Source organism: Bos indicus x Bos taurus, chromosome 11, assembly GCF_003369695.1.
Source record: "Bos indicus x Bos taurus breed Angus x Brahman F1 hybrid chromosome 11, Bos_hybrid_MaternalHap_v2.0, whole genome shotgun sequence".
Lineage (NCBI taxonomy): Eukaryota > Metazoa > Chordata > Mammalia > Artiodactyla > Bovidae > Bos > Bos indicus x Bos taurus.
The window spans coordinates 28,756,632-28,781,963 of NC_040086.1; the positions used below are offsets into that span (position 1 = coordinate 28,756,632).

The 25,332-nt window shown below is 36.1% G+C and overlaps 1 protein-coding gene across 3 annotated transcripts in view; it reads right to left on the reverse strand.

Annotated features, from left to right (window-relative positions):
- Positions 1-25,332, reverse strand: part of PIGF (phosphatidylinositol glycan anchor biosynthesis class F) — a 31,630-nt gene that overhangs the window by 3,496 nt on the left and 2,802 nt on the right. For 2 of the 3 annotated variants that reach the window (XM_027555177.1, XM_027555179.1), the window contains exons 3-5: positions 24,144-24,235; positions 22,028-22,144; positions 8,091-8,199 (exon numbers count right to left, since the gene is read on the reverse strand). In XM_027555177.1, the coding sequence (XP_027410978.1) occupies positions 8,091-8,199; positions 22,028-22,144; positions 24,144-24,235 (318 nt within the window). Of the gene's footprint in view, positions 1-7,356; positions 7,435-8,090; positions 8,200-22,027; positions 22,145-24,143; positions 24,236-25,332 lie in introns of all 3 variants that reach the window. The other variant, XM_027555180.1, reaches the window with a different exon arrangement.

Consider the following 25,332-nt stretch of genomic DNA (forward strand, 5'->3'; position numbering starts at 1 on the left):
TCTTTATATAAGGGCAGACTTTCTTGATTTTTATAAGCCAAGATAGGGAATGGCACAGAGGCTACTGGAGGGAGTTGGGGTTGGGGAGGGGCGGGAGGCTGCCAACAAACCACCCTTCCTCAAACAGCTTGCTACTAACCTTCTTGTAACTGCTTTAAAACAATTTAAAAACTATCCTGTGGCAACAGATCATACTGAATTGTCAAACAATCCTAGATTTGTCACGTATTTTCATAGATTTTGAAGTTTTCCATTTAAATTATCATCTCACATACAGAGATGTTTCTATTTATCGTTCCTCATACTACAAATAGGATTAGAAACACACACACGGTATCTATTGAACAGACAATTCAACTTCGTTGCTATAAACATGTCTCCAAATGATGGTCATCTGAGATGGAGCTACATAATTATCTTGTTTTGTTTAAGGAAAATAGAAAACTCAAAGACATTCATGTAAAAGTCACGTGTTTATCACCAAAGGACCATCTTTTTATCCAATTTTTTATAAATGTAAAATTTTTTTAAAAAATCACTAAATAAAAGAAAATTTTCTGTTGCATAACAAAAGATAATATAGTGCAATTGGGTAAAATTACTATAGTTACTGTCAAAAAGAAAAACTTCACAAAAATGAGTAGCTACATCATGTGAAGAAAGTGCCCTGCTTTACAGTGCTACTATTATCCTTGCTCTAAATCAAATAATTCCTTATTTGTCTCAGCACTTGAAAAAAGTCAGTGTTCGCTTAAAATAATCAGCATTAACAAAGGCCTGATACATAGGATCTTAGTACATGGTACTGGCAATAGGTTATTTTTCTCTTAGAAATAAAACAATTTCACCCTAATAAGCTTTAAAAAACTTTTGAAATAATACAGATATGTGTTTTTCTGTTACAAAAATCATTATTATTGCTGCTTGAAAGACACTTCAAAATTATATAAGCTTGTTTCTACCTGAAGACCACACTACATTCTTCTGATCAGGCACTGCTATAAAACTCTGCTTTACATTTTAGAAAAGGAAAATGTACTAATATACAAAGTTTGAAAGCATTTTCTAAGTAGTAGAGAATAGTATTCTCTATGTGTGTATATATATACATATATATATTCTGAATCACTTTGCTGTATACCTGGAAGTAACACAACATTGTAAATCAACTATACTTCAAAAAAAAAAAAAAGTTAACAAAAAGATGACCCTAGGCAAGTCGCCTAACCTTTCTGTACCTTGGTTTCTTATCTGCAAAATGAGGATCACTGGAAAACTCACCTCACAGGGTTACTGTAATGACCAAATGAGGTAAAGTCCTATGTGGTACCCACAATCATACCTAAAACACAGGTCTGGCACATAGGACAAGTGACCAATCAATGGGTTACAATGGATAATCTTTCAGTTCATATTTTTAAACAGGCACATATGAAGTAAGTTGTAATTACAATCTACAACACTATCATTCCTCAAATACACCATCTCTAAAGCTATTTTTTAAAGTATTTCTAAAAAACTACACCTAATATATACAGCAGAAATTTCTATCATTTTTAAGAGTCTCCATTTGAATGGCTCTTTTCATTCAAAACTATGTATTGAGAGCCCCTACTATAAACCAAGCAATTAAGGGGCAAACTAAGATTCTTTTTTAGATAAATTTCAATAACACAAACTTTAAAAAATGTGTTGCAATATAATTTTTGGAGAGGTATGTGATCTGAGAGATCTCAAGGGAAAACTGACTTATCTGCAGATCAGAAAACCTAGAAACACTTAGAACAACCCACAACCATTAGGATTACTGACTCTTTCAGATAAAAATGAAGATAAAACCCAGGCAATTCTAAATTTCACACAAACTACTTTTTACTATGTTTTGTTTATCATGCTTACCATAGATTTACATTTGCATGACTGATACAATTCATCTTTCAAAACCGACTTACTTCCAAACTTCACCTGGTTTTAGATGATTGTGTGTATTTTCTTCTGAACCTGGTTTTAACGCTGTGTTTCCCAGATGCACATAAAGTAGATGCTGCCGTCTTGTGTAAGAATACACGAGCAGATGAGTCTACTCATCGGGGTAATTTCTCTGCTTGGTTGTAACTCAGAGTTGGTTGGTCCAGAGTTGGTTGTACTCTGCTCTGAGCCATGATTACTCTACCACTCTCCTGTGACTAAGAACACAGATTTAGGAAGAGCTATTTGTGGAGAGGTCCACAGTCTCCAGGCTGGAACTTCTTGTTAAAGTGACGATGTAAGGTCCCTGCCAGGACCATGCAAATGAGTTTTACCTCAACCAGCACTCTCCTCTATCACATGGAAGTCCTACTGGCATATCATTTTCAGTATCACTGCCCTACAATGAACCCACCTTTTAAATCGCAAACCACTTTCTATCAGTTAAGTATTAGTATTTTTCCCATGCTTGAAGTATGTAACTCACATTCATATAAATTAATATTTTATTTTGGTTTGTCTAAAACACTGTGTAAGACCTTTAGTAACAGAAACACCAATTAACCTAAAAATATGCACTCTTTCAATAATTAAATCCATAATCTTGGCTTCATCCCTTTCTCTACCATTATTTGCTGTGATTCATTTAATTTTCCTAATGATCTCCAGCATCAATTTATTAAAGTATTACCTGTGGCACCTGTGACTTTTAATAATGAATATATGTCTCACAGATATTAATTTTTAAACCTGATAAAACCAGAGAAAACAAAAAAAAAATTTTTAAATACAACAATGCCTCATTTATCTGGTATCTGATGGGAATAAGTACAAATATTTAACAATTTTAAATTGTTTTAAAGACAATCTCCATCCATTTTACATTTTAACTTTATAAGAAACAAATACACTCAGAAGAGATTTGATTATGTGTTCAATTCCATTTTGGAGATAGTAGAACTGGAAGTCCAGAGTTTAAAGGTATTTGTTGGTATTCTAGGTACAAAATCCTCATTTATTAGCTTCAAATACTCTCCTACAAATATATTAAATTTTTTGGTCTAACATACACTACCAGTTGAGTGGTTGTGGCATTTAAATGAGATCCTCATGTGGGGAAAGAAATACAATATAATAATTACTCGACCTTTTTCAAAAAAATCTAAGCCCTGGCCATTGTTAAAGAAGAACAGGGATAAAGAGAATTCATGGTGTCCTGGAGCACTGGATTCCGAGTCTTCCTCTAATCAGTCAAGAAATGCTGAACAAGATGCATACTCCTCTCCTGACACTTGGCTCTCTTATGTGTAGAAATGAGGATGAAACCTACCTTGCACTATGGTTACCAGGATTAAGTTACTTGTGTGACAGTGCCAAGCCCCATGCCTGGTACATAAAGAGATACTGTGTTTTCCTTCTATTGCCATCTGAAATGTCAGATAGGATTGAAAATTAAGTGAAATCCAAATACCCTAAATACCCAAATACCAGAGAAACAAAAAGATGAGTTAACAATCCACTCTACCAATTTAAGGACCGTTGTGCAGAATGAATAAAACAAGCACATTCTCTGGAGAATTCAAATAATGAATTGGCAGTTTTTTGGGAATGCTAAGAAAAAACAGTCATTAACCTACTCCTTTTATAGGTCACAAATGCCTATAACATCAGTTAAGCAGTTAACTGTAGGGTTCTAAACTAAGTAATTCAGAATTATTTAATCCTCACTAGCAAGTGTCAGCGGAGAAGGCAATGGAAACCCACTCCAGTACTCTTGCCTGGAAAATCCGATGGACGGAGGAGCCTGGTAGGCTGTAGTCCATGGGGTCACAAAGAGTCAGACACTTACTGAGCAACTTCACTTTCACTTTTCACTTTCATGCACTGGAGAAGGAAATGGGAACCCACTCCAGTGTTCTTGCCTGGAGAATCCCAGGGACGGGGGAGCCTGGTGGGCTGCCGTCTGTGGGGTCACACAGAGTCGGACATGACTGAAGCGACTTAGCAGCAGCAGCAGCAACAAGTGTCAGAGCCAGGGTTTGAACCCAGTAATTTGATGCCTCAGCTCTTAAAAATCCTGTTATCTACCTATTAATAAAACATGTGGGTTTAAAAACTTCATGTAAATTTCCTTTGTTTAGAATGACTAACAACAATTCTTAACTTTGTACTAATTGTTTTAATAATGTGAAGTGCTGATTTTTGATAAGTAAAGAATTAAGATATTTTCCAGATGAAAAGCTGATAACCATATATTCTGAAAATATTTAGAGCATATTAAATCTGAATCAGAATCTAACTCACAATCTGGATCTAAATTATCATTACCAAACAATTAAATTCCAGTCCTGGTAATATTTCTGTTATAGCTTATATAGTTAATATGTACTTTGTACACAGTAAGAACTCAACAAATACTTACTGATTAGCTATTTTTATGGCAGATGGAAGCATCAAATTATAATGTAAATAGATTTTCCATAGTCAAAAATCTTGTCAGTTACTGCAGCTATAAGTTTTCTCTGGGGGTGAAGAAGCCAGTCTGGGTTATGGACAATTCAATGTTTATAATGTAATAATTAAGGCAGGGAAGAGAAGCAAGATGACTTTGAATTACTTTCAAAGAAAACAATAAAGATGACCAACAACAGAATGGGTAGCCATCAACCATATTCTCTTTCACCAAATTCTCTTGCTGCCTCCTAGAAATGGAAGGCTTCCTCCAATTATATAAAGATGCCTGGAATCTTTCGTCAATTGTCATTACTTAAAATTATTTAAAATTCCTATTAGTTAAGTGAAAAAACCTTTTCATTAAGGTTATGTATTTTCAATGGGCCTTTCCAGTCACTAAATTCTGAAACAACTTAAAAACTATAAGCATTCTTGAACTTGCTCAATACAGAACTCACATCATTATATAATCTTATGCTTGGCCTCGGGCACTTTATACACAGTCAGATTGAGTACAAAGTAGAAAAATGGAACTACAATATGTGACAGTTTTTGTGAGGTGGTTTGTGTGTATGTGTTTTTAAAGAAAGTGTAATTGCTTAACCAGATACTCTTGCTTCTCCAAGTTTACTTCTTTTTATTAAACATGAGTAAAATCAGATCACAACCCAGAAAAGCTTGCTTTACCACAAACATATCAAATCTTTATTGGGCTACAGGAATACAGAACTAAAATCTCTTCCTAATACTATAATATTAAAGTTTAAATAATAAAGTATAGACAGAGGTTTTCTTCTTCTGAAATTCTACTTTAGAAAAATCTCCATTCTGAAGTAATGCCATAATCTTTTATCTGGTTTATTGTTTCTCTGGCAGATTCTGTCAGCATCATGAGCCACACTGAGTACTTATTGTGTAGTTAGGTTTACAAAGAAAAAAAAACAGAACAGAAAACTTTGATGAAAATAAAAAGTGAAAAAAAAAGACATCATTTCTCTAGTTTATAATTGCTAAATTAGTAAATAATCACTAAACTGGGGAGGGGCAGGTAATTATTATGTGAATAAAAGATGATTAATTATATATCACTTCTAACATATCTATCATAATTTTAAAAGATGATAGTGAATACATATCTATCATAATTTTGAAAGATGATAGTAAATAAGTGGCTCATTAACTTGGAATACTCTTAAAACAACCCAATAGTAAAGATTATTAAATAACCAGTAATAGTCCAGTCAAATGAAACATTCCTAATGAAGACCAACATTTGTTACATACTAAATTAGCTAGCTAGAAATTTTTTTTAAAGTCGATAATTCAAGTAGAAAATTTATATTAATTTTAAAAGTCTGATACCATTAATTTGGATCCAGTTCACCTCTTACTGTAAATAAGAATTGAGGTAGAAAAATGAGAGTCACTAGCTAGAAGCCTAAACAATCAAAAATGGATAATTGGATTGTAAATAACTGAAATATATATTTTCTTCACAAACCTAAACCCGATTTTAGACAGATGCATCTGCTCCCCATAATTCAACATCTACTTCTGCATCGTCTTTTTTGCCTGTCGTTCCCCCCACCTTTGGCTGCACCACATAGTATGTGGGATCTTAGTTTCCGAATCAGGGATCAAACCCATGTACCCGGCACCAGATGGCGAAGTCTTAACCACTGGACCACCAGGGATGTCCCTGCATAGTCTTAAGACGATTTATACAGGTCTAAGACGCAAAGAGTCAACTCGTTGGAAAAGACCCTGATGCTGAGAAAGATTGAGGGCAGGAGGAGAAGGGGGCAACACAGGATGAGATGGTTGGATGGCATCACCGACTCAATGGGCATGAGTTTGAGCAAACTCCAGGAGACAGTGAAGGACAAGGAAACCTGGTGTGCTGTAGTCTATGGGATGGCAAAGACTTGGACACGACTTAGCAACTGAACAACAACAACAACAAGATATCAAACTTTTACACTCCAAAATATTCCACCTATATGCAAACTAACAAGCTAATTACACGTTACCTTACCAACTCATAAGCTGATGGCCCATGGTGCGTTATATACTGATACTTTGTATTAGATTTAATTTCATATATCTGAAATAAGGGATTAAGACACAATTTCCTATGTACACTTTTCAGTGATTTTGATTGTCCTCCAATCTAGAAATTATGACACTATTGAATGAAATTAAGTTTCATAAGATGGTAACTTGAGTACAAATGAATCTCTATTTCCCAGCAATCACTGAGATGGCCAAGAGAATATAAAAGAAACCTTTATTAATACTATAACCTTGGGAATGGTATCAGTGACATCACACATGCCAAACCTCCAGGGATTTCTATAACATATAAGTAGGTGAAGAACTATTACAGGGAAGGGCCAACCTACCAGACTTACTGAATGTAAAACAACTCATTTGTTAGGGAAACACAACATCTAATAGAAACCACAAAGAATGGACTTAAAAAGTAGGCAGTTAAGTGCAAGGCATACAATCTAGCTCCCTCAGTGGCCTTTGGAAAGTGAGACACGTATCAGAGATTCACTACCTAGGAATTTATTTTAAAGAGAAAACTGGACAAACTAAGAAAAATTTAAGGAGAAAACTGGACAAAACTGCCAGGATGTATGTTTTATGATAATTATGGTAATTAATAATAGTGAAAACTGTAAATAATCTAAATATCCATTCATAAGAAATTCATATATGATTTTACACAAATAATACAGTATTACACCCATGCAACTTGTTGCTGACATGGAACGAGTTCCACAATATACTGCTGAAGGGGAAAGAAACAGATTAAAAATAGTATGTGTACTATGAATAGGTATAGAGAGAGAGAGCTGCAAAGATTGTCACCAAAACACAAATGGGAGCTGCCTCTGGGTGGCTGGATATTTGATAATTTTTACTTACTTTTTATAATTATTAGTACTGCTGAAGTTTTCTAAATAAATGTATACTGTCTTTGTAATCAAGAGAAAAATTCTCATTCTGGAAAAAGAAAGTATATTTATTTTTTAATACTAAGCTTGATTTAGGAGAAATTATCTTGATAATTGGAAACATCCATTAAGATACAGATTAAAAGATCTTTATCATAACGTTTATAACAGTATAATAGTAAAAATTATTATTAGCAATAACTTAAATGATCAATAGCGAATTTGTTAAATTTTAGAATAACTATCTAATGATTTACTACAAAGCCATTAAAAATTACGACAAAGATGTATTCATCACTAGCTCAGTGACCTTGGAAATATCATATGTCCTCTAGGTATCAGTTTTCTCATCTGTAAAATGCAGATAAAAGAATACTTACGGTGCTTCACCTAGCTTAATAGCCATACCCTATTGTGATAGAAAATGAAAAATCTGATATTTATAAGTTTCCTCTAATTTCACAAACACTTATTTCAAAATCAACTTTGCTCTATGTTAAACAGTGCTGGAAGACAGAAACAGGCTAATCTGGATACCTGTAGCACTGAGGCCCCAATAAGTCCCCCAGATTACAGTGACAGAGGGAACCGACATCCCTACTTAACTGAACAATGAAACAATTTATATATACACTCGTTGGCGTCATCAGTTTTACCCTCACTGTACAAACATTTACTTTGCTGCTTTAAGGAATTGAAACCAACCTGCCATGGTCTTCCCCAATCCAGTGGAATAGGAAAGGCTCCAAGCCATATTCCTACAAAACTAGAAATTGTAGTGATCTGAAGACTGTTCTCCCAAATGGACGTAACTCTGTAAAACACAAATATATAAATCATTGGCGGAACAGATCTCAGCTGCTGGGAAATCAAACAAAAAGCATGTATTAACACCATACATACATACATGTTCTGTTCATTTCAAATAAGCATCTCAAATTGACACATAAATATTTGCTATGAATCATTAACAATTAATTGACAAGAAGATATAAGTGGTTTTCAGCTGGAAAAGTAACATATACACATACTGAAAGTCAAATAATACAAAAGAGTATTTGCAATGAATGCTAAGTCCTCCTCTCACCCTTATTATCAACTTTGGTTCCTTTTCCCAGAAATGCCTATTACCAACTAAGTACATATCCTTCCAGAAATACTGTATACACACAAAACAACACAATTTTGTTTAGAATGATACATGCACATCTACTTATATGCACACATGTATGTATAAACCCTTCAAAACAAAACTCAAATGTACCATGTCATAAACACGGTTTTGCTGTGTATCTTCCCCTGTTAACAGTTTCACTAGTATTCCATTGTCCCAAGGAAGCATCATTTATTCAACTAGTCCCTTATGGCACATTTCATTTAAGAAAATCAACTCTATTTGGTGGGGAAGGAGTAGAGAATGAGAACAAAACATCACAAAAGACCCACTGCTTTGGCCTACCATTCTTATTTATTAAGTGCACATCTTACAGTGTAAAGGTGGAGAGACATAATTCTATCTGTCTCTTAGAAAATCTTGGCTTCAGTCTGCCCCTAATGGGATCACTTAACTGGGTGGAATAAGAATCTCATTACAGTGGAGTAAACCACTCCCCAAAAATGCAGTAACTGGAGTCCAAATATTCAATTGTTTCAAATGCAGTGTTTAGTTATTCCGAAGTTTATGAAAAGCAGTTTCTTCCGTTAGTGTGGTAAAGGGGGGAAACATTTGCTTTGTTAGATGACTGCTTTAGAAACAGGCTAATGACTATACACAAAATGTACACTGAATTGAAACCATCCAGAATGACAAGTCAGTCCATAAAGCAACATCCCATCACCTACCCATCTCAGTACTGCCTTTCCCTCACCTACACGAGTTAAGAGCTTCAGCCTGTTTCTATTGAAAACTGGGGCTGGAAGAAGATTGGAGGCAATCCCCATACATCCAAATCTGTGTTATTTGTTGGGCTTAATTGTTCTTTTCTATTTTGTGTAACACTTAAAAATAAAAGTCAATTTCTTCAACTAACATTCAACAGAACAGAGATCTATTCCAGTCTTAAGAGGTGAAAAAACTGGTGAGTTGAATGTAAAGACAGAATTGTACGATTCAGGCAATTTAAAGGTTTGTCTAAGGTAATTTTTTACTTTATGTTGCTGAGAAATGTTGACTGCCTTTCACCAAAACACACACTTCTTGGTATTGCAATGTGTAAAGTGATTTGCCGAGAGATACAAAATTGAGAGCAGAGTTTACTTTCTGCTAAGAAGAGTTTTACTTTTTTCTTTTTTTATGAAAGGAAGTTCAGCTGAATTTGGAAGAATGAGCAGTATTTGGTCTTGAAGAAATGGAGAAAGAGATATACTGTAGGTTAAAAGAACGTAAGTAAAATTGGTTGAGCCCAAGTGGAAGAATGGGTAACAACACTGGAAAAGTAGGTTACAGTAGGATTTTTAAAAAAATAATGGCTTTATTGAATACAGTTTAAAAAAAAATGCTACAGAGAAACCTTTTCCAGCCATACGATTCACTTAAAGTGCACAATTCAATGTTTTTAGTATATTAACAGAATTGCACAATCACCCACAAAACAAAAGCCTTTATATTAGCAGTCACTCCCAATTTCCCCTTCCCTCTAGATCACTAATCCACTTTCTGTCTCCATGGATTTGCCTATTCTGAACATTTCATGCAAATGAAATCAATGTGTGGTCTTCTGCGACTGGATTATTTCACTTAGCACAGTTTCCAAGGTTCATCAATTTTGTAGCACGTAAAAATGTCATTCCCTTTTATTGCCAAATAATATTTTGTTATACAGATACATCACATTTTATTTTTTCCACACATTAGTTGATGGACACCTGGGTTGTTTTGACTTTTTGGCTATTACATCTAATGCTACTATAAACATTCATGTATAAGTTTTGTGTGGACATACATTTTTCTTGGGGGATATACTAAGGAACAGACTTGCTGATAACTCTGTGCTTAACCTTTTGAGGAACTGCCAGACTATAGTCCAAAGCAGCTGAGCTATTTTATGTTCCCATCAGTAGTGTATGTGGGTTCCAATTTCCAGATTCTTGCTAATACTTGCTACTACTGATTATAGTCATCTTAGTAGTGATGAAGCGGTATCTCATTGTGGTAGATTTAGGCTTAGGATTTTATAAAAGCCTTAAAAGTCAAATTTTTTAAGTCAAAAGAAGTCTCTGAAGGTTTTAAATCCAGTCAGCAATATGAGTTAAGTCTAATAAGATCTATGTACACGTCTAATCTGAGCTCCAAGTTCCTTGGGCTAAGGGGCAAGATCCATGTCATCACACTTTTTTTTTCATTGTTATAAGCACACTTGTGGTCATCTTATATTTGTTAAAATAAAGGCAAATATCCAAAAAAAGTGAAAATGAAAGTGAAGTCGCTCAGTCGTGTCCAACTCTTTGCGACCCGTGGACTGTAGCCCACCAACCTCCTCCGTCCATGGGATTCTCCAGGCAAGAATACTGGAGTGGGGTGCCATTTCCTTCTCCAGGGAAGGGCAAATATCCAAGAGGTTGTCCTCTATTTTGTTTGTTTGATGTATGAAGAGTGTTTATGATCTTACGTACAACAAATGCATAAAAAAATGGAACCAAGACCTAAATTAAAAATTAGAAGAAATCTGTAGCCTATCTTTTTAAAATTAAAAAGCCTGAGGCACAACTGTGTTCCTGTGAGTGCCCTACACCATCTCGTGAATTCCCTTTGCCTCTCTCAGTGCTCCTGGGTCTTCATTTTCCTGAATTTCAAGACGTCTTCCTTCTATCGTCCCCTTCTTTTAAAGTACATCCTTTAACATATTCCTGAGAAAATGTAGGGGGAAAACAGATTTTAGAGATGTTTAAAGTCTGACAGTGACTTTACTATCATTGTTGGCAATCATTTTGTCTCAGAATGTTGAAGGCATTTGCTCCATTGTTTTCTGATTCCTGCTTGAGAAGTTCAGGGCCATCTGGCTCCCAGTTCTCTGTAAGTAACATGTTCTCTACACCCCACCCTCCCACCATCCTTTCTGGGAGCCTCTAGAATCATCTCTTTATTTCTTGTTATCTAAAATTTCACATTAACATGTCTTGGAGTGGGTCTTTTCGTCCATTATGCCAGAAATACACATGGGCTTTCTTAATTTAGACTCTCAGGTTTTTAGTTCTTGAAATTTTCATTTGAAGACTTGCTGTTTGATGCCCAGGTCCCTTAAGAATTTTGTTTTTCTTACTCTTTTGCTGGGGATACTATCCTTATGAATTAATTCGCTAATCTTCTTACTTTTTAACTCATTTCCCATATCTTTGCCTTTTTGTTTGACTAAAGGATCTTTTCAACTTTGTCCCTACTTCTGTTGAATTTAATTCCCAAGAAGCTTTCTTCTCTGAATATTCCTTTTGATTACCTCCTGTTCACATTTATGGATGTAAAAATATATATTTTTTAAAGTTATCTTCTGGTTCTTACACTGCTTTTATTTCCACTGAGTTTTCTTGTTGTTTCCATTTCTGGTTTTCAGCTTAGAGGTGTTCTTCAAATGTCTAGTGATTCTTCAGTTACCATTCTACTTAAATGTAAAACACTATATATGAAATGTCCAGAAAAGGCAAATTTATAGAGACAGAAAGTACTTTAGTGTTTACCTGGGATGGAGAGTAAGGGGGTGGGTGGGAGAGAAGGGTGGGAATGGAGAACGACTGTTGACAGGTATTTCTTTTGGGGTGATGAAATGTTCTTAGATTGTACTGACAGTTACAAAACAGTACCTACACAAAAAAACTATTGAGTTATACATTTTATTGCTTTATTTTTTGGCCGTTATGTGGGATCTTAGTTACCCAACCAGGGATTGAACTTCTGTCCCCTGCAGTGGAAGCGTGGAGTCTTAACCACTGGGCCACCAGGGAAGTCCCCTTGAACTGTACGCTTTAAATGGGTGAGTTTTATAGCTTGAAGTTATGTCTCAATAATGTGCTTTTTAAAAAGACAACAAAAAAAGTGAAACTCTAAACAGCTGGCTGGCTGATCACTGTACACAAATAGCATGATTCAACTGATGGGCTTCACTGTTCCAGGAACTGGGTAGGAACCCTGCCTGTTAAGAGAAATCTCAAATGTCAGTATCTATAGGTGTTTTGGGACCATTTTTCTCAGAGAGAAATCATTTCAGTATTCTGCCTAGATGGTATAAGCCTGGCTGTCAGTGTTCTGGGCCTAGAAGATAAAAAGGACTAGGCATAAGGTACAGACTCATTGCTTAGTATGTAGAATTTTGTTTAAGGCTTCCTGAAGAGGTTGTAGCAACTAGGCTCAGCATCTGGGGGTAGCCGGAGTGGTTGGGGGTGCATCTTTCTCCATCTTCCCTTCACCAACTGTATAACTATGATATTTATACAGTATTTATATTCTGTTCTGAACTCCAATTCATTGATATAGTAACCCCCTTATATATGCACTCAGTAATTCCTTCATCTGGGGGAACTGTCTTCTATCATATCTTTGAGTTATTTTTTTCCTTTGTATTTTAGGGGTACTGAAACAGTGTCAGACTTTATTTTTCTGGGCTCCAAAATCACTGCAGATGGTGACTGCAGCCATGAAATTCAAAGATGCTTACTCCTTGGAAGGAAAGTTATGACCAACCTGGACAGCATATTAAAAAGCAGAGACATTACTTTGCCAACAAAGGTCCGTCTAGTCAAGGCTATGGTTTTTCCTGTGGTCATGTATGGATGTGAGAGTTGGACTGTGAAGAAAGCTGAGCACTGAAGAATTGATGCTTTTGAACTGTGGTGTTGGAGAAGACTCTTGAGAGTCCCTTGGACTGCAAGGAGATCCAACCAGTCCATCCTAAAGGAGATCAGTCCTGGGTGTTCTTTGGAAGGAATGATGCTAAAGCTGAAACTCCAATACTTTGGCCACCTCACGCGAAGAGTTGACTCATTCGAAAAGACCCTGATGCTGGGAGGGATTGGGGGCAGGAGGAGAAGAGGACGACAGAGGATGAGATGGCTGGATGGCATCACCGACTCGACGGACATGAGTCTGAGTGAACTCCGGGAGTTGATGATGGACAGGGAGGCCTGGCGTGCTGTGATTCATGGGGTCACAAAGAGTCGGACACGACTGAGTGACAGAACTGGAAATGGAACTTGTCTTAAGTGATCTTTGTATGTTCTCTATATTTATCATTTCTTCTCTAATTGCTTTATTCTTCCCAACCCCCATTAGCTTTCATTCATTTTGATTAGCTCAAACCTTTCCTGCTGCTACAACTTGATTTTCTAATTTATCTATGTTTCTAATTTATGATCTAATAGTATGATCTGGATTCTGAATTTATTTCATTAATTTTTCAATTTCCTTCTCCACCTCATTTTCTTTAATTATCTCATCTTTGAGCTCTTATTTTATTGCATTAATATCCTTAATAACATTTTTTTCAGTGGTAAACTGTGTGGAGCTTTTTTGTTTTTGTTCCTTGGGTAGTATTTTCTTCCAGGCTGAGTTCCTTATCTTCTACACGCCTTTTTCTTCTTCTATAGTTTGTTTTTAGGCATTGTCAGACCATTTCTTTTCAACTTGCCCATACTTCATATGGTCAGGCTGCCCAAACTACCCATTTGTTTGGATAAAACAAATGTGTTATTTGGAGCCGCCTTTCTATCTTAACAACATCAATTTTTTAAGTCTTGAAGTTGCATTTTGAGGACTGGATGTTCTTTTCTATCAAATTTTCGGTGACATGAGGCAGAAGGAAAGAATGGAGGCAGAGAGCCAAGGCAAGGGAAATGGTGTCTTTGCAATATAATCAGAAATATTCAGCTGCAATTTAATGAATGGTGGTTCTACAAATTAACAAAAATTTTGACCAGGGCTTATGTATCCCATTAGGAATCAGATGAAACTATAGTAGAACAGTCTGCTTCCTGGGTAAAACCCAGTAGGCAGCAGCCCTGGGAGACTGATAAAGAGTATAAACAGCACTGATGGGGGTTCAGGGAAGCTGGCACTCTGCTGAGGTGTCTGCATGTGTTTGAGTTTTGATGATGATGTGTGTGCTCAGTTGTGTGATATAAGGTCAGATGTGCTCAGATGATGTGTACAATTCTTTGCAACCCCATGGACTATAGCCTGCCAGCCTCCACTATCCATGGATTTTTCCAGGCAAGAATACTGGAGTGAGTTGCCACTTCCTACTCCAGGGGTCTTCCAACCCAGGTATTGAACTTGGGTCTCCTGCACTGGCAGGCAATTCTTTACCACTGTGCCACCTGGGAAGCTATATGTGTGTATATATATATATATATGTATATAATAATAAAGTATATATATTGTGTGTGTATATATTTCAAATTAGAATTTTAATTTGGTGATGTCTATCAACTTCTTTTGACCTAGGAATTCTACTCCAGAAATCTGGTATACAGAAATCACTGTACAAGTATACAAAATTATATGGTACAAAGATGTTCATAACAACATTATTTATATCATGAAAATTTGATAATAGCCCTCAATAGGAAATGAGTTAAATCATGGTACATGGAACACTTATAATGATGATTAGTTGCCAACATTCATCTCATTTCTGATGATTAGGCTAATTAAATCATGGTGATCCCATTCTTTCCCAATGATTAGTTTAGGAAGATTTAAGGAGAGAAGAGAAGTTGCTGCCATTTCCCTACCAGCCCAATAAGTGAGAAGTAAAGCAAATTATAAAGCAGTGACTAGTATAACCAGTTTTATTTTTAAATTACATATATTTTTTCATAGATAAAATCTGGAACATATAAAATCTGTTAGTAACAGCTGTTCTTTTTAACTTCTGATATTTTTCTATTATTTGAATTTTTATAATATTCTTTTGTAAAAAACAAAAAGCATAAATTCCTTTCTAGTCACTGATTTATAGCAGCACTGACATTGATTTATTTTCATTTTATAAATTTCCATAATAAAGCCATTGGAATTCGATGGTTAATGGCTAATTTCTTCATAGTTAAGTTCTATATATATATATATGATTGAGAATAGAATACATAGTGCACTATTCTGCAAACAAACTTAGAAGTGACTGAATATTACAGATCAGTCTTCGTGACAGTGAGTTCTAAGTAAATGTCCACATTATTTGACTCCACTGAAATTCATTTAATCAAATCTTAATTGAAATAAATAAACCATTTCAAATGCCTACTATCTATGTTCCAGACACTGTATCAGTCATCTGAGATAGTTAACAATAAATACTATGGCTCAGACAGGCTGTCACCACAACAGTGCTTGTTTAGATGGAGTTGATCTTTTTAACTGTTGATCTCTATCTAAAAAAGAGGCACTAAACAACTCCTCCTAGTGGCTAAAGATATTTACAGAAATCTTACATAAACTTTCCCCTTCCCCCACTGAATAAATATTAAAACCAATGCCTCTTTGCTACTAAATTTTTGTACCCACATTAAGACTAAATTACCTAATTTTAATACATATAAAAATTGGTCATTCACCATCCTTTCACTTTTAATGTCCACAGTGGTTTTTTTCAATATAAAGTCCATTTCAACACAAAGATGGCAAAAAGAGGCCTATTGTTTTCACTATACAAATAGGGCTTATAGGCTGTCTTTACCTTGGCAAGATAATCACAGATTCAGGAACGTATTCAGAAATTAAACTTTTTCATTTCATGAAAAGTGATCAGATTCTGAAACATTCAAATAAAAGCATAAAATAAACTGATAAAAGAAAAAGCAAACTTGAATGAAAAATGTAGGATGAAGATAGTCGAATTATTATTTTCCTTTATAAGGAAGTCGACAAATGGAAAAAAAAAAAAGGCCCCACAATAATTACAACACCAAAGCAACAAATGGAAGTAAACTAGTCCAGTACTCTTCCTGGAAAAGCCCATGGACGGCGGAGCCTGGTGGGCTGCAGTCCATGGGGTCCCTAAGAGTCAGACATGACTGAGCGACTTCACTTTCACTTTTCACCTTCATGCATTGCAGAAGGAAATGGCAACCCACTCCAGTGTTCTTGCCTGGAGAATCCCAGGGACGGGGGAGCCTGGTGGGCTGCCGTCTATGGGGTCACACAGGGTTGGACACGACTGAAGTGACTTAGCAGCAGCAGCAGCAGTACAAATTGAGTATATTCAGTAATAAAGTATACCAAAAAGAAGTCGCTAGAATTTTTTAGGAAACCAAATGACTTTTCTATCTTCAAGCCTCTTTAAAATAGCATTCTTTAAAAAAAAAAAAAAATTTACAATAATTTTACATGCCTTTAAGAAAAAGTCTTGTGAAAACAGTGTCATTTAATTACATATTCAATCTGAATAGTGTCCAACTGGCCCTTTACTCTTGGGATGCATCTCTTACATAGTTCTCAAATTCAGAGCTTTGGTGTCTTCAGTCTTTATTTGATTATCATCTACTCAGTGTTAAACATGCAAATAAATACACTAAAAATTAGGATATAATGATATTTCACTTAAAATAGTACAAAATATTGATTCAATACTGAACAAGATCTCAGCCCAATTCCAAGCTATTCATACTCAACACCTGAATTAGTTATATTTCAAAAATAATACAAGGGCCTACTTTAAATAAGCAAAACAAAAGGAAAATACTCTACTATGTTTTGTATACTAAAACACAGGATGAATGATAAAAATTTAAAGTTCTAAAATCTTCAATCAGTACTTTAAGGTATTTAAAATACTTTCAGTGAATTAGAACTATAGCATAAGTACTTCAAATCAGAACTTTAATTTCTGCTGAAAATGATTACTGGTTAGGAAGAAAAGTATTATTCATATGTTCTATATAACCTCCTTAAATTATAACATTATTTTAAATTAAAGTTGTAACTCAATATAAATAATGTTAATATATTCAAATAATTTCAAAATAACACACAAGTCATTGTTTTTCTTAGGTATTTCATACTAACAGTGCAGAATCACCAGATCTTTGAATTTTTAAATTTTTTTGCATAAAAGTGAACATTTAAGGCTAACTCTAACATTAAACAAGTTACTGTATCAGATTATTTCCTACCTCATTCAAAATTGGACATGTGACATATTTATACTAAATCCTTCAAGTGTGATAGAAGTGATAGGGAAGTGATAGGAGGAAACTGAAATATCACTAATGTATGGTAGAAGCATGAAGACTTAAGCTCCCCACGACAAAGTTCAAATCAACTTTACATTAAATATACTGTAAAAACCATTCTTCCTTCCCTGTGGTTGTCTATGCTTAGCACTCCTTGGTCTGTTACCTAAACCAAGAAAAGTACTAAGACAGATGGCAGTCAGGACTGGGAGCATGAAGTATACAAATGTCTCCTGACAACTGTTAATCCAGTTGACAAACATTTCTTGAGCACTTACTATTTCATAACCTCACTCAACTCTCAGGGTGGGAGGGGCAATACAGGGGCAGGGAATTAAGAGGTATAAACTATCACGTACAAAATAAGCTACGAGGATATATTGTACAACACGGGGAATGCAACCAATATTTTATAATAACTGAAAATGGTGTAAAACCTTTAAAAATTGTGAGTCACTATGCTATACACTTGTAACATATAATACAACTATACTTCAAAAAAATTATCAAAAGAAAAAGGCTCAGAAAATGTCTATATAATAAGTTCATGATAAATTACTATGAGAAACTAAGAATGGTTACTCTGTTTCCCTTCAGTTTTAAAGTTTGACTTTATTTAATTTTAAAATATTAGGAATTTATACATATTTAGTCAGTTCTGCTATAATGCTTGTTTTGAAATTTTGAATTTATTCCAATTTGATTGATATATTAAAGAACACTAGGAGTGACTTTGTCTGTGAGAAACACTGAGTGAACACAAAAACTGCACCTAGTTGAGCTGAGCAGCGTATGAATACATACAACATGCACACTCCTCAAACATCTAGCAGCTAATCAAGACAGTGTTATACTGGCAGCAGGATATACATTAATGGAATAAGAGCTGAAAGTCCAGAAATGGATCATGTGCTTATGATCAACTGATTTTCAACAGAGGTGCCAAGATCACTCAGAGGGATAAATGGCCTTTCAACAAATGATGCTAGCACGACTGGAAGCCACGTGCAAAAGAATAAAGTGGGAGACGCTTACTTCACACCATACCTAAAAACTAACACAAAATGGATCAAAGACCCAAATTTAAGAATTAAAATTAGAAAGCTCTTAGAAGGAAACACAGAAGTGAATCTTCAACACCTTGGATTTGGCCATGTGTTCTTAAATATGACTCTAAAAGTACAAGCAACCAAAGAAAAATTAGATTTCATCAAAATTAAAACCTTTGTGTCTCAAAGAACACTATCATGGAAGTGAAAAAACAACAGACAGAAAGAGAGTAAATAATATTTGCAAAGCATACATCTGATAAAGGGCTTGTATCCAGAATACATAAAGAACTCTAACAACTTAACAATAAAAACATAAAAAACTCAATTGAAAAATGAGCAAAGGATCTAAAGAGATATTTCTTCAAGGAAAACATATAACAGCCAATAGGAACAGGAAAAGATGCTTGACCTCACTAGTCAAAAGGGAAATACAAATAAAAAACACAAATAGATAATACTTCACACCCATAAGGATAGCATTAATTAAAAAGTCAAATACTAACAGCTGTTGGTGAGGATGTAGGGGGATTGGAGCCCTCACACACTGCTATGGACATGTAAAATGGAACAGCCACATTGAAAAAGTCTGGCGGTTGTTCAAATGATTAAATGTGGAGTTACCATATGACCCAACAACTCCACTGCTTGGCATACACTCAAGTAAAATAAAAACATTTATCCATATGCGTTACTTATCTTGATCTTGAAATCATTCTGCAATGTATATCAAATCACTTTAAATATGTATAATTTTATATCATCAATTATTCCTCAGTAAAGTTTAAAAACATAAAATAAAAAACTGTTTCATATTTAAAAATATATCCACACAAAAATCTGCACACAGACTCCTTCAGCAACTTTTTCAGAATAGCAAAAAGTGAAAACTCAGATGTCTATCAGCTGACGAATGGATGAACAAAATGCAGTACATATCCATCCTTATTATTCAACCACAGAAAGGAATACAGTACTAACACACGCTACAACTGGCCTCCCAGGAGGCTCAGTGGTAAAGAATCACCAGCCAAGCAGGAGACAGGGTTCAAACCCTGGGAAGGGAAGATACCCTGGAGAAGAAAAGGGCAACTCACTCCAGAATTCTTGTCTGGGAAATCCCCTGGACAGAGCAGCCTGGCAGACTAGAGTCCATGGGGTTGCAAAAGAGTCAGACATGACTTAACAACACGCTACAACGTGGATAAACCTCAAAAACATCATGATAAATGAAAATGCCAGTCACAAAAGATCACATATTATATGATTCCATTGTTATGAAATGTCCAAAACAGGCAAATCTACAGACAGTAAATAGATTAGTGGTTGCTTAGGGCTTGTTCAGTTGCTAAGTCTCTGCGACCCACGCTATATCCCACCAGGCTCCTCTGTCCATGGAATTTCCCAGGCAAGAATTCTGGAGTGGGTTGCCATTTCCCTCTCCAGGGTGCTTTCGGCTAGGGGAGAGGAATAAGGGAATTATAGCCAAAGGAAACAGTTTCTTTTTTAGGTGATGAAAATATTCAAAACTGACATATCTGTTGCACATATCTGTGAATACATTAAAAATACTGAATTGGACACTATATAGGTGACATATATGGTGTCTGAATTATATCTCCATACTATTTTAAAAAAAACCTGCCTCCCAGCTGTCTCAGTTCCCCTCACATATCTGAGCCACACCTTCCACCATCCGCCTTAACTTTTTAACAACCCTCCTTACAAGACGCAACCCCTCCCATATCTACTTGAGACACAGGTTCAATCCCAGGACTGGGAAGATCCCCTGGAGGATGATACGGCAACCCACTCCAGTATTCTTGCCTGGAGAATCCCCATGGACAGAGGAGCCTGGTGGGCTACAGTCCACAGCGTCACAAAGAGTCAGACACGACTGAACACGCGGGCACATGCTCTTCTGAATACCAAATATCTTTTATGATGTGTTACTGACCAAGTTTCTGAGTGTTGCACCTCAATCCCATTTTCTTCACAAGCTCTGTGTTTACTGCTTAGTTCTGTATAATGCAAGGATTTTTAGGTATGCATCATACAGTAGAACTGACTGTCCAATCAGATAACAATATCACTCTAAATGCACCATCGGTGCTATCATCAGAAACAGAAATCAAAGCTGGATAAATCATCAATCCAAACCAGTAAGATTTCAAATGATTTTCACTGTTTAAAATTTTCAAACTAAAATGCTAAAAGAAATCAATGCTATTTGGAATAATATGGTAATGATGTAGGAAAAGGTATTCAAACGGTGATACACTTTTGTTTTCTAGAGACTTTATGAACACTAGAAGATGGTCCTGAAGGGGTACCAACAGTATGCATTTCCAAAGGAAAAAGTCAGTAATGTATGGAGTCTCGCTACACAGCAGTATCTCTCTACTTGGGCTGTTCTCTTCCAAATCACACAAAATACCACATTCATTTCAGTTTCTATGATTTCACTCATTCCTCTATCATGCAGTGTCTCCCCTTTCCCGAGTCTCACCAAATCTCTTACTCCTGATCTAAGTCTTTCATAGATCATCCCCATTACAGCTCACTCTTCAGGGATCTCCCCTGCTACTGAGTTCCTAAAACTTTACTGTTTACACAAATTTAGTCTTATGTTTTTGCTCCTCTCATCCCTGCCCCTCGAACATCCAAGCCCCTTAGGGAGAGAATCAGCTGATTCAGACTCCAAAAACTCTGTTTGTACAAACTCTGTACAAACTCTAAACAGAGTTAAAGGCTCAAGAAGTTTTTGCTGCTGGATGATAAATAGGACAAAATCATGGGTACCAACTAACTTCTAGTTTTCTTAGTTATGACTCAACCATTTCCGATATAAGTAATTTCAATGCTTTTTAAGAAACTAAAATTTTAACTTAGTGATGCTAAAAATACATACAGCTACTAAGGGAATAAAATCCTGTAAAACCTGCACTTGGATGTCTCACCACAAAAGAGGGTGAACAAGAAACTATGGTTGTTAACACTAAACATTTTTGGCTAATGAATGCCAATTCTACATAATAAGATGTATGGAAGCAATTTTATCGGCACCAATTTTATCACAGTGACAAACTGTCCCCAAGGAGTGTTTCCAAGGTTTTCTTTCAGTAGCAGTTTTCTTTTTCCACAAAAGACTAAGTGAAATTCTACCATACAGGGGAAAAAAGAAAAGCAGAGCTGCTCATGCTGAAGTGGAGGGAGAGGCCTATAGTTCTGCTTGCTTGGGTCCCCCTCGAGTGCACACAACCCTCCCCTGGTCCCAGTCCCCAGCTGCAGTGGACCCGGAAGGCATCTCTGGGAACCATCCAGGGCTGAGAAACAGTTGCCCCGAATAGAAAAGGACCTCGTTAGTTTTTTAATACTAACTAGTCAGTTTTTTTAATACTTCAAACATCTCTAGAATATAAAATTAAAACTTACCCATTTCTACTGAAAATTCTTAGCCAGGCTTTGAAGTTTGGTCCTAACAAACATAAACAAGGTATGGTAGTAAAAGTGGACAAAATAACCGCAAGTGAAAATGTTTCCAAAGCCAACCTAGAAAAAAGGAAACCTTCATTAACTTTTTAAGAACTGTTAAACGTGCATGGACACATTTTGTGTCATTTTTATTTAAACAGATTTAATAATATAAACCTGTCTTACCAAAATGATGACTATAAAAAATGTTACTAATGAAATGCAAACTATAAAAAACAATCTAGCAGATATGTGGCTCTAACTATAGAATTCAGAAGTGTTAAATGCCCTTTGACACTGAAACTGTCCATTGCAAGAAAACCCACTTCTAGATCATTAACTTTTTCCTCAATAGTCTCTGGAACTTTCTATGCAACCAGTGGTTCAATTTAGCTTATACTGGAACCATATGAAGAACTAGTAAACTAGTTTCTAAGGCCTGAGAATTTGCATTTTGATAAACTGCTGATGCTGTTGGTTTTAGAACCTCACTTGGAGAACCACTGCTCCAGACATCCACTCTACTCTAAATGGATTAGACAGAAAACTACCATTTCCTGTTACCAAGGGCTTGTCCCCTCTCTAGAAAATAACTGCCTATTAACTTATTGTGTGTACATATAACCAGATACACACACACACAAATATATACACACACAGCTATGTGTGTGTATGTGTATTACATCACTCATTTCACCATGATCATTTATCACTGCTAAGCTGAACTTTCTTCAGTTACTGTGTGCATAACACATATTCAAGAATCTGCCTTTCCCTAATTAAAAATTTTTCAGTTTAGAAAAGGTATTTAGTCAAATTTTACCTTTCAACTATAAACATTAGCTTATTATGTAATTAAATACAGCAAGCTGCTGCTGCTGCTGTTGCTGCTAAGTCACTTCAGTCGTGTCTGACTCTGTGCAACCCCATAGATGGCAGCCCACCAGGCTCCCCCAACCCTGGGATTCTCCAGGCAAGAACACTGGAGTGGGTTGCCATTTCCTTCTCCAATGCATGAAAGTGAAGAGTGAAAGTGAAGTCGCTCAGTCATGTCTGACTCTTAGCAACCCCATGGACTGCAGTCTACCAGGCTCCTCCATCCATGGGATTTTCCAGGCAAGAGTACTGGAGCGGGGTGCCACTGCCTTCTCCAATACAGCAATCTACTGACTTTTAAGAAAACAAACTTTTTGAGCAGTTTAGAATCACATTTAGTAGGAACTGATATGCTGTTTATTTTGCCAACAAAGGTCCATCTAGTCAAGGCTATGGTTTTTCCTGTGGTTATGTATGGATGTGAGAGTTGGACTGTGAAGAAGGCTGAGCACCGAAGAATTGATGCTTTTGAATTGTGGTGTCGGAGAAGACTCTTGAGAGTCCCTTGGACTGCAAGGAGATCCAGCCAGTCCATTCTGAAGGACATCAGCCCTGGGATTTCTTTGGAAGGAATGATGCTAAAGCTGAAACTCCAGTACTTTGGCCACCTCATGCGAAGAGTTCACTCATTGGAAAAGGCTCTGATGCTGGGAGGGATTGGGGGCAGGAGGAGAAGGGGACGACAGAGGATGAGATGGCTGGATGGCATCACTGACTCGATGGACGTGAGTCTGAGTGAACTCCGGGAGTTGGTGATGGACAGGGAGGCCTGGTGTGCTGCGATTCATGGGGTCGCAAAGAGTTGGACACGACTGAGCGACTGAACTGACCGAACTGATATGCTGTTTATAACTAATTTATATGTATCATTATAATCAGTTTCCTTAGAGGTTCTAAGGACTTATGATTACCAGTATCATACACTTACTGGTATATGACAATTTCTCATATACCTCCCTCCTCAGGCAACTGGGTAACAGAAGGCTAGGTAATAGGAGCAGTTAGTGAATTAAGTTATTTCACTGTCTTTAAAAAAAAATAAATAACACTGGCAAGGAAAGGCAATGATTTCAGTATCCTTCTGTGATCCGTTAACTGAACACACCATTTTATTTCTCTAATCACCAACAGAATCAGCATTTGGTTTTACCAATGACTGTTTTAAAATATAATTGGCTTAAGATACACATTTCAGACTTACTCTATTAGTGGTGCTCCATATAGAACAAAAATTACATGAAAGAAGAAACAAGACGTAAGAAAGTAGATACAGCATTTCAAAAATCTGGTTACCTAAAAAAAGAAATGAACAATTTAAAGAATCAAGAGTGCCTGAAGGACAGCAGATACTTTGAATTTTATCTACAAATACAACTTGGTCCCACACTGAGTGGTACAGGGGACTATTCTTTGGATTTGCTCCTGAAGTCAGATCACATATGCTTTGCACAACACTTCTAAAAAGCCTAAAAGATAAGAATCGACCTCCATATTCCACACACCTTATCAACAGCAGAGTCAGAAAACATTTTTGTTCCTCTGCTGCTGCTGCTGCTAAGTCACTTCAGTCGTGTCCGACTCTGTGCGACCCCATAGACAGCAGCCCACTAAGCTACTCTGTCCCTGGGATTCTCCACCCAAGAATACTGGAGTGGGTTGCCATTTCCTTCTCCAATGCAGGAAAGTGAAAAGTGAAAGTGAAGTCGCTCAGTCGTGCCCGACTCTTAGCGACCCCATGGACTGCAGCCTACCAGGCTCCTCCGTCCATGGGATTTTCCAGGCAAGAGTACTGAATTGTGCTGTTAAGCAGTATTTATGAAATATTTACCAATAAGAGTGCTAGGATACACAAAAAATAAATAGTCCTTATTGTGTGATAATGTTACATGTGAAATACTTATAGAAAATAACAACTATAATAAATCTTTTTCATTTTAAAACAAAATTCCTAGAAAAACTGGACAAAAAATTACAATACTAAATAATTCCCCAAATCATATTTATGTTATTATAAAAAAGGCCTGCATGTTTGAAAATCAGGGTGTGGGACCTACTTGACTTCAAGAAGATCTAACGGTAAAACACACACTGAGCTTCTTATATCAAAGGGCAGTAAACATGTTTTAAATTACCTAATAGCATACATATAGTACTGAATAATGTTCAGTGAGGACTTTTCAAATAATAGTTGTGTTACACTGTAATAAATATTCCAGAAAATAGATTCCAATATCTGAAACTTCAACTACTATTTAGTCAAGGAAGGCCATGTTTGAAACAAGAGCTACCAAGGTGGATTATTTTATAATGTCTAAAAAACCCATTGTATCTTTCAGAAATGCAAAAGATGCACGAAAATAAACTGAAATGTCTTATAAAGTTTAAAGGTG